The sequence below is a fragment of the Cladophialophora immunda genome (assembly GCF_000835495.1).
Source record: "Cladophialophora immunda strain CBS 83496 unplaced genomic scaffold supercont1.40, whole genome shotgun sequence".
In the NCBI taxonomy this organism is placed as follows: Eukaryota; Fungi; Ascomycota; class Eurotiomycetes; order Chaetothyriales; family Herpotrichiellaceae; genus Cladophialophora; species Cladophialophora immunda.
In genome coordinates this window covers 1-9,272 of record NW_015622580.1, presented here as the reverse complement: position 1 = coordinate 9,272, position 9,272 = coordinate 1, and the positions used below count along the sequence as shown (strand labels likewise).

General features: G+C 50.9%; 3 protein-coding genes across 3 annotated transcripts; 2 read left to right on the top strand and 1 right to left on the bottom strand.

The window, feature by feature from the left end:
* Positions 1 to 76: 76 nt before the first annotated feature.
* PV07_12653 (uncharacterized protein) lies at positions 77 to 1,321 on the top strand. Its single transcript, XM_016400199.1, has 2 exons — positions 77 to 557; positions 614 to 1,321. Exons 1-2 carry the CDS (start codon positions 492 to 494, stop codon positions 1,145 to 1,147), a joined length of 600 nt encoding a protein of 199 aa, XP_016242157.1. The 5' UTR covers positions 77 to 491; the 3' UTR covers positions 1,148 to 1,321.
* A 1,520-nt stretch (positions 1,322 to 2,841) lies between these two features.
* Positions 2,842 to 3,708, top strand: PV07_12652 (uncharacterized protein; the record flags this gene model as incomplete). Its single annotated transcript, XM_016400198.1, has 1 exon — positions 2,842 to 3,708. The coding sequence occupies one exon, from the start codon at positions 2,842 to 2,844 to the stop codon at positions 3,424 to 3,426; it is 585 nt and encodes a 194-aa protein (XP_016242156.1). The 3' UTR covers positions 3,427 to 3,708.
* PV07_12651 (uncharacterized protein) lies at positions 3,131 to 5,693 on the bottom strand. Its single transcript, XM_016400197.1, has 4 exons — positions 5,381 to 5,693; positions 4,636 to 5,324; positions 4,209 to 4,589; positions 3,131 to 4,159 (listed from the first exon to the last, which is right to left on the bottom strand). Exons 1-4 carry the CDS (start codon positions 5,472 to 5,474, stop codon positions 3,539 to 3,541), a joined length of 1,785 nt encoding a protein of 594 aa, XP_016242155.1. The 5' UTR covers positions 5,475 to 5,693; the 3' UTR covers positions 3,131 to 3,538.
* Between the last annotated feature and the right edge of the window lie 3,579 nt (positions 5,694 to 9,272).

The following is a 9,272-nucleotide window of genomic DNA, read 5'->3' as shown; positions in this document are numbered from 1 at the left end:
TCCGGCTAGTTTTTACACGCCGGCAAGTCAAACTGCCGTGCGACCGTTCCCACTAGATAGAACAATCAATCAATTCATGAAGTTAGTTCTACACAGGTACGACCTGCCCGAGCTCTGGACACCCAGTACGAATTCCGAGATCGACAGAGCACTGAGACCGCTCCAGATAACAGACTCTGGAGCGCGGGAGGCGCTGGTGGGGGACTGCTATCTTCGTATTCCGACTCGGTACCTGCGAAGATCAAGATCCCAACCAGAGTCATCTCCCTCGGAACCGGAGCTTAAATTCTTGGCTCAATTAGTGCTCCGCGAATGTTCACCTTCTTACGGCCAGTACCGTAATGAATACCAGCTCCACGGGGAAGACGCGAAAGGGACACTGTCGAATGCCATTACTAACGTCATAGCATGCCTGATACGACTCTGTGTTCGCCAGCGCGAGCTATCCGACAGCGTGGTAGCAAGTTCCGCCGGATCGCCCAGGGCCGAAGATGACGTGCCAAACACAGGCGCGTTTGAACGACCGATCACGTGGGGAATCCCATCGAGCCCCGACGGTAGGTCGTCGTGTCCTAAACGAACGCTCATGTCGTAGGGCTAACCGAGATGTCAGGTTTATAAAATTGGTCTTGGCATGAGGGGTTACCAGGAGCTGGTTCGCCTCCGAGAGCAATGGGCCACCCACGGCCAGCCCAGTCTGCCGCAGATTGCTCCTCCTATCATGCCCGTCTTGGTATTTAACCTTCGATCAACCGACTATTTTGGACCGACAGCGGAGTGGTGCTCCAAGAAGCGCAGCTGGGTTGTGAAGCCATTCGAGAAATGCCAGACGGCCAGCGAATACAGCATTTTCCTCCGTCAGGAGCTCGAAAAGTACGAAGTCCTTCTACATCAGCGACAACATCGGCGCCGAAGCCGAAGGAAGCAGAGACGCGAGCAGAGACCTGACTTCCACTCCGACGCAGAAGCGGGCTCGTCTTCGGCGTCCGCCGATGAGACATCGGACGAAGAGAGTCTCAGAGCACGACAACGACGACAAGGCCGGGTGGTGAAGCGGATGGAGGCGCGGGTGTGCAAACTGATGGCACAAGAGCTGGAAGATGCGGCAAAAGCGACGAGAAATGTACCGGCTCGAAGATACGGGTAACTGGAGAAAACTCGGTGAGTATCTCGAGAGGGAATTCAATCATCGGCTTCGTCAGGTCCAGTCGTGACTCAAGCATGGGCAATGGTAAAAGGGCACCTGAGGCAAGAGGCATTTATGTACAATAAGTATTAATGAGGGGACGTTGGGGCGTCGCTGATGACTGTTTATTCTACACCTGATCACTTTTATGTTTCCCCGATGAATGCTTGCACCGCCTTAGTCGCATATGCAGTGTTCCATATTAAAGGCAAGGCCGTCGTTTAAGCGGATGAGAGATGCAACGTTCGCTCGCGCATGGATGGCACGTGGCAGATGCGTAGCCGCCGGCTTGTAGCAGGATAGCAAAATAGCAACAACAGTTAACAACAACAGCACGTCGACTCCAACAACTCGACAGACAGCAGGTAAACATTCATGTCGCACTCGGACGCTCAACTCAGGGATCAATTAGCCGACATAATTGACCTTAACGCACAAACTATCGTGTGTCTCATGAAAAATTCTGAACTATGGCTGCCCGTCAGGATTGCCTTCGACATCACAGACATGAAGCTGGTGATATTATACTCCCTTCTAGGTAACACAATTTTATTCCCGAATGTACATGTGTCCTCAAGTGATGACCTAAACCATGGCTCTGAGCCACCTTGATTCCGACCTTACACTTTCCAGCGAAAAGGTCGAATGCGCTATGACTTGGAGTTTATTCTATAAAGTACCCGATCAGTTTGAGAGTGTGAAATCCGCGGCTAACTGGGTAATACTATGGGCGAAAAACGGCTTTGGGCCATAGGGTTAGGTGTCCCCGCGGGGGCTAAATGCCATGTCACAAGAATCGAGACACAGTAAAATGGATGCAGCATTGGATATCGCGTTCTGATATGCGTCGTCTGCCGAACGAGAGTTGCGCCTGGGAAGTCTATTGGCAACCATCTCCGTAATGTGCATTGACTCACGGGCAGAGATTTCCAAAAGTACGTGTCTACTTGGCGAGAATCCTCCAACCCCTGCGAACGGATCAGATCGTATCCCACAGCGGGTTGGGTTCTGCCAGAGCAATTCAGTGGGGGGCAGGCGGCCCCTACTAGATTAGGCCCCGTCTTTGCTGGCAAGCCCCGGGTCGCATCCTCTTGGCAATTTCTAACCCGCTACTTGCCCACGTGTCCGTACCCTATTAGCAGGGTTGCTTAGACCCCATGCACAAACGAGACTACTTCGCGCGCCGGGCGCATTACAAGGATGGCGCCAGCCGTCACTGATGCGAAAAAATGCGTCAGTTCAGATGCTTAGAGGGTCCGCATCCGGTAGAATCTTGAAGTCGGGCTGCGCCCTCCTATACAGCTCTGATTGAGGGCGACGTGGATGAACGTGCAAATGTCTGTATGCTCGTGTCATAAAGTCGGTGGCCTTTCAACGTTGCCCGATCAAATGGCCCCCTGCTGATTATGGCTCCATATGCACAAATAATTAGTGCGCACTAGCACGTCGGTGAATTGGTTGATGACCGGCCAGAGCCTTGCTAGTGACAGGCTGATATACGGATGCGTTGGCCCATGAGCACAACATTTTGACTGAAATCGATATGCATCCTCCTCAACTTTATATAAGTCTTTCTTATCACCAAAAAGATCGTAGTTCTGATCAACAATAAAAGCATATTCGGTCAACAACACCACAGTCGGCGCTCGGTCAAGATGTCACTGGTAACGGACGAGCCTCTTCTCCTTCTTTGGAGTCGAGTCCAGCAAAAGGGGTCGCGAGAAAATGTTGCAGTTAACTTTTGGCTCCATTTATATGCGAAATACGTGTTCGCAGAGAAGGAATGGATTATAGCCGTGGAAGACGCCCCATCCGAACTAGAGCCGTCCAAAAGAGGAGATCTCAAAGTGCAATATCTAGGAGACGCAGGCTTTGAGCTCCTACTTCACCAGGAGCTCAAACGGAGAGAAGCTACAAAGCGTGACCTTGAAGAAGTGGAACATCAGGCATTCAGTGATTGTATATCCTATCTCGCAGCGCATGAGGAAGTTTCCATGGCGTATGCAGTGACGAGCTTTGGAACTAGGGCAAGAATGTGGACTTGCGCACGGGAAGCGACATATCTGGAACCACTATTTGGATCTGAAGAGTTGGCCGAACCCTCGCAATATATCGAGGCTCATTCCAGCGAAGCAACCGAGTTACGAAAGGGATACGATCATATGAAGAGATTCTCACCAGTTGCACGTCGGGGCATTGAGCCTGGGGAGAGATCTCCAAAATCATCTCGTTCCAAGTAACTCCAGGGACCCCCGGTGCGTCGAGAAGGGGTGAAGTTGGCGTATAACCACATGTGACACAGAGCGCATGAACTTCGGTCAAGAATAATTGTCGAACTTTGGCAGGTTAAGCTCATGTCAGACTTACGGGATCAATCACGATCCGATTTCCGAGTCGCCCAAACCACCACCTGATAGTGCCAGTTTCCGGAATTGATCTCCAGTTGTCTCCATTACTGTTGTCACTTAGAGGTTCCACATCTGAGTCAACCTCCTTCCACTGAACACAGTGGAGCTTTCCCATAGTGATGTTATAGTATCGAGTATTCTCTCTTGAGATGTCTTTGCTAGAGATCAACCTGTCCCAGAAGAGTTGGCCAAGTACATCTTGGCTCCCGTCATGATAAACAAGTAGGACGCCCGTACACGAGGGCGATTTCTCGTCGTAACTGAACCTAAGGCTGCGGAGATTGTCTAGAGGAGCAGCTGATAGGTACCAATCCAAAGACCTCGTGGGAGAATCATAGAAGGCTGGGAGATTTGGAAGAGTTACAACTTCAGCTAGACTCTGGTTAGCTGAAGAGCATATGACTCCAAGCTCTGTGACATAATCGCATCGACCCTCGAGCGCGTTATAGTAGATTCCGTCAACGAAGCCGTCCGTTCGACCGAGTAAAGAATGAAATTCGAAGCCATCGTGGTTGATACGCGAATATAGGCCGAAGGTACGGACTCGCGAACGTGTTGTCTCGACCTAAATATGATCAGTCTGAGTATATACGTGAGAGAACTGCCTAACGTACTATAATACTACGGTCTTTTGTAGAGACGAGCTTTGGAGTACGAATCCAAATCCCTTGGATCTTTTCTCTTGCATTCACTGGAAAGCAAAGGCGTTGAACGTTTTTCTCCCGGACATAGATATCGCAAATACCGCAACTCGGATGGAGATCAACTAAGTCATGGGCGCAGATACCCAGAATTTTCTGAGACCGACAGTGTACAGTAAGCATATAGGCTTCCGCATTGAAAGGGACAAATCTGAAGCGAGAGTGAGAAGCGCCTGTGGAAGATGCCGAGAAGAAATTCTTTATATTAATGGTAGGAGGGTTCGTAGTGTCCCATAAAAATGAGTCGTAGAAATTAGAGACGAACTTGCGGCGTATATCTCGGAGAATAAGACCCTGATGCGGTGTTAGAAACTCCACGGTAAACGATCGGCAAACTCACGTCGGTGAAGCCCTCGAAGACTACCTGCGAAGAGGAGTCTGTGATATAATACCATGGACTACCGTCCGCAGGAATGGTCGATGCCCCTGGCCCGAAAATCCGAATATTCCTGACACCTATTTCGTCAAATGATACTGCAACTCGACATCTATCAGTCCGAAGCCTCCCCCTGAGTTTTCGGAGGTTCTCTCGTCCATCGTATTGATTGCTGATCATTGAGATGTAGGAATTACCGCGAAAGCGAAATGTCGTTCGATACACAACGCGGGAAGGGTCCAGCGAGATCTTGGCTCCAAGTGGCTTCCGACGTAACGCGCTGATATGAGACCGAAATTCTCTTATAGCTGAGAGACAGACAGGCCCCAATAGCTTCACTATTCCCAAGACGATTTCCCGTGGCATTCGGTCGACCAACTTAACCGAAAACATTTTCCGGAGAGCTGACGTACATTGTTCAACGGAATTTCCATCATTGTATATTGCCAGGCGCCGCTCTTTCCATCTGGGCCTGGTGAGAGTTCCATAAGAGAGGAGGTCATCGTGATTAGGTACATTATCGTCTCCGAGGGTCCAAATGAGGATGCTTAAGCAGGAAAGATGGCACCAGGTTCTGGCCTGTGGTGATTGTGTACAGAGGAGACAAAGCGGAGGGCATTGAACCACTTTAATTCTGCGGACGCTGCGATCAACTGCGAGACGTTGACATTAGCGACAAGTGGCGCTGAGAAATGCTCAACTTACTCACGCAATTGGGCTTCATCCAGGGAGGCTATCGTCTCGTGACATAGAATGCAGCTTGCATCAGAGAAATGAACGACGTCTATCGAATCGGAGGACATTTGGTTTGAATCATTCGGCCCGGTGAAATCCGAGGGCGCAGCACGGTCAAATAGGAGGACTATTGATCGGGTTCCCTCGTTCTGCTTGATGCGTCCGAATGTGTTTCAGGGTCCAGTGGTTGGGAGATCGAAAGAGAAATGGAGGTAAGGGCGTCTCGAGGTAATGAAGCCTTCAAAGCCATTCAACAGAATAGCAGAGACGCGCTGCCAAAATTGTCGGGGAGCTGCGACACAAGATTGACATGTAGGGAAAAGGAAGGTGTACCGAGGAGCTAATGATCAAGTGATACCAGTCACGTGCTGTGATTAGAACAACGCTGCGACTGGCAGGGTGCCTGACAGGAACGTCAAGAGATGTAATGACCGTCCACGCTAGTCTTGGGCCGAAGGCCTGTTACTGGCGTCGAGACCCCTTTGTTAATTACTCGAACGTCAGACGGGCCCAGGACCCTGTAGAATTCATGATGTTCCTCCATTGAGTCACAGTGTCACGTCGACGGTTAACACGTGACCCCCATCGCAGCGACGTCGCACAAGAGGACGCTACCACCCGCTCGCAATCAAGACTGCAGCTGGGTTTATCGACTAATCGCTACTCTAGGCTTATGCGTTCGTCGGAGATTACGACAAGCGTCGCGCCCGTAAGCTATGCAACGACATGCTTCAAGAGCCAGGCATTCATCTCTTTTACCAAGTCAAATGCCATCTAATGCTTGTTGCGCTCGCCGATAGCCCTCCTGTGCCAGAAACCCATTTTGATGAAGCTCACAAACTCTGCATTCAGTTATACGAGAGCATGAAGGATGTGAGGAAGAAATCCTCACGATGGAGGAAGGTATATCTACGTCTAGCTCGGAGGAAGATTTGGGGCTGGGCTGGTCTCGAGCGGTGGTAGGATGATCACGATCCTCTCGCTGCTGTTTGCCCGCCCACGGCGCAGATTACCTTTAGACCTGAATATCGTTCACTGCGGCACTTAGAGCATCGATGTCCTCCTGGTCAACCGCACGTGGAGGCTGAAGAAGCATATGAGGGGGTTTGGCGAAAACATCACCTATCTTTCTCTCAGTAATTGGCGGGTGCGAGCAGAGTCAAGTGCATACCTCTGATATTTCGTTCCCTGCAAAGCTCACAAAACTACTGAATGGTGAATTTTGCAACCAAACACTGTGCTGGAACATAGCCATATACCAAAATTTGCCGAGACCATGCATATCGGACACCGTCTGGATGTTTGGCACTGTAAGTCTTCCCTCCAGGAAGCACCACCAAGTCATGCGATCGACCTCAGGGAATGTTGCATCTCTCAAGTCGTTCCATGCGGATGATTGCAACCCGGCAGGTTGAATACCGTGCCAAACCCCATTTTCGTGCATAGCACAATGTCCATGACGCATCCTCACTGAACGATATCCATAGGGAGGGTCGAGACTTCTTCTCGCAATGATTTCGAAGACTCTCTGTCGTGAGGACTTTTCCATCCAGCAAATCTTTGATGCCCGCATAACGTTTGTATGACGCCCGGTTAGATTTCTACGTTTCTTTTTCCAGCATACATAGATCCTGACCGACGCTTCGCAGAGTGAAGCCTCTGCCTCCGACTATGGACCACGATTGATTGCGTTTATGACAACGCTTATTGAGAACTTCTTTCTATCTTGTAGGGCATGGACAGACGAAAGAGTCGCTCTAGGATGCTATAGAAGATATCGACATGGCTTATCCTTCTGGGACGATTGCTTTCAAGGCTGCTGGGATGATTACCTCAATTATCGAAAACCTTCTTTGCACACGACCAAGTAAAATGTGCGCCTGCGTTCCTGTAAGTAGGTCATAGTCGACATTTGTTCGATCACTAAAGCTTACTGCCGTGTATACAGCCGATTCTCTGCACTCGTCGTGTATTTCGACCGATGCCCTCTTCGGTGCCAGTGGTGGTACTTGCGAGCCAGGAGCGCATCAGCGTTCGCAGGAACGCCTTGAAGGAGGGTTCAAAAGTCTGGCTGGTTACTAAAATGGTCCACAAGTTCAACGGGTATTCAATCCCTATCACACCGCCAGACTTATTCCTCGCCACGAAAGACTCGCTAAATATTCGGCAGTAACTGTGGGAAAATTTCCAGCCCGCACAGCTGTTCCCCGACGGCACGATTATTGATGGCTTCAGCACCAATCCCATTCCGTATGTGCGATAGATCCTCAACTGCAGCAACTGCAGCAACTGCAGGGACAACAAACGGCAATGAATGCAGGCGGGCACCCAATTCCCGATATAGATATATCAGGATAAAGACAACAGCAGCCTCAAGTAAGGCCGCCTGGCATGCAAGGGATAATGGACGCAGGCATAGAGTTGCTCGACAGAGACGGGTGGTCGACGAATTCGATCAGAAACACATCTGTGGCACCCACGGCACTCAACGTGGAAGACGGGTTCCAATTGTTTGGGATCAATGGCGAGATGGCCGGCATGAATATGGACGGGACGTAGGCTCTCTGTCCGGATGCGTGTGATGCCAGCTCAGATTTAGCCCAAGGCAGAGAGCAAGGCGCGCGCCGTGCACTGGCTCGGGGATGAAAGTCCACTTCAGCGACTGGGTTACAAGGACGACATTCTGTGTACAAAGGCAGTTCAGCGATGGGTGCTACCATGGACATTGAAACTGACTAACGGACGGGTGGATATTGGATGGTGCTATAACCCTGTACATTCAAGAAGAGATGACAGGCTTTTGTGAATACGTAACTCATGTATTCTCAGCTAGTAAAAAGGAGTCTAGATCCTAGAGGATGGGGGTTCTAGAACCACTGAGACTTCAGGCGTCCTCCTTCCGGCCTCCGACCTCAGACCACTGATAACGGGCTTAGTGCGGTTGGTTGCTTGCCCTCTTGCACAGGATATGGATGGTATGTACATGATCGAAATGGCGATGTAGAACAAATAAGCTTAACCGCGGGTGAATGGTATCATAGTCTTGGGGGTTTCAAGCTTTGACCAAAAAGCAGATTAATGCTTTGGATCCGGTAAACAGACGGCAACACAAGCTGTGGGAGTGGGTGAGTGTCGCGCGCACGCACCTCGCGCCGACCGTGCTCCTCCTTCTCGCCGTGGTTTGTTTCGTCAGAGCGCTAGATGGACAATGTTCAGTCGACCGACCTCGCGTCTGCGTCTGGCCTTGCCTCTGGCAATCCGGGCAGGCCACCGTGGTGGGACTGCACAGCTTTCTGGCCCCCCTCCGTCCCTCGCCCTTCTTTTCGTGGCCGAGGCATTCGGTTCTTCTGACGTCCGTTGGTTGTCGAGATGATCCCCCAGGGATTGGTCGCGGTGTTCAGTCTTAGGTGCTTCGTCCTCTGTCCGGAGTCGGCACATCTCTATCCAAACGAGGACCTGCTTGGCGGAGATCTTGAAAGGTGGGTCGAATACGAGAGATAATCCGTAAGGGCGTGAAGGTGGTGCGTATCTTTGTCTTTGTCTTTTGTCTCTGTCTCTGTCTTTGTCTTCTTGTCTTCTTGTTGTTTGTTTTTCTGGGGAGGGGTCCGAGAGCGTCGACAACTGCGCAATCACCCACCGTCCAATCGGCCTAGCCTGTTTGACTGAGGGCTGATGGAGAACTCCCTAGACGTCATACCCTTCACTCAGGATTGCAGTCAGAACCGATTTCGCCGGGGCTCTGTCAACAAATCGGCCGACGAACGATCGATTCCCGGCATATCATGCCTTCCTGTAGAAAGCTGGGGACTGGTGTAGTGTGAGCGCCGCCGCCGACGGAGCCAAGGGCAACCCCCCCCCCCCCCCCC

Bases quoted from the DNA above. Each gene is read 5' to 3' on its own strand.
- PV07_12651 (XM_016400197.1), bottom strand. From the start codon at position 5,474: ATGTCCTCCGATTCGATAGACGTCGTTCATTTCTCTGATGCAAGCTGC. The intron at 5,325-5,380 runs GTGAGTAAGTTG...AACGTCTCGCAG, and splicing joins CCTGGATGAAGCCCAATTGC to TTGATCGCAGCGTCCGCAGA. The intron at 4,590-4,635 runs GTGAGTTTGCCG...ACACCGCATCAG, and splicing joins TCTTCGAGGGCTTCACCGAC to GGTCTTATTCTCCGAGATAT.
- PV07_12653 (XM_016400199.1), top strand. From the start codon at position 492: ATGACGTGCCAAACACAGGCGCGTTTGAACGACCGATCACGTGGGGAA. The intron at 558-613 runs GTAGGTCGTCGT...CCGAGATGTCAG, and splicing joins AATCCCATCGAGCCCCGACG to GTTTATAAAATTGGTCTTGG.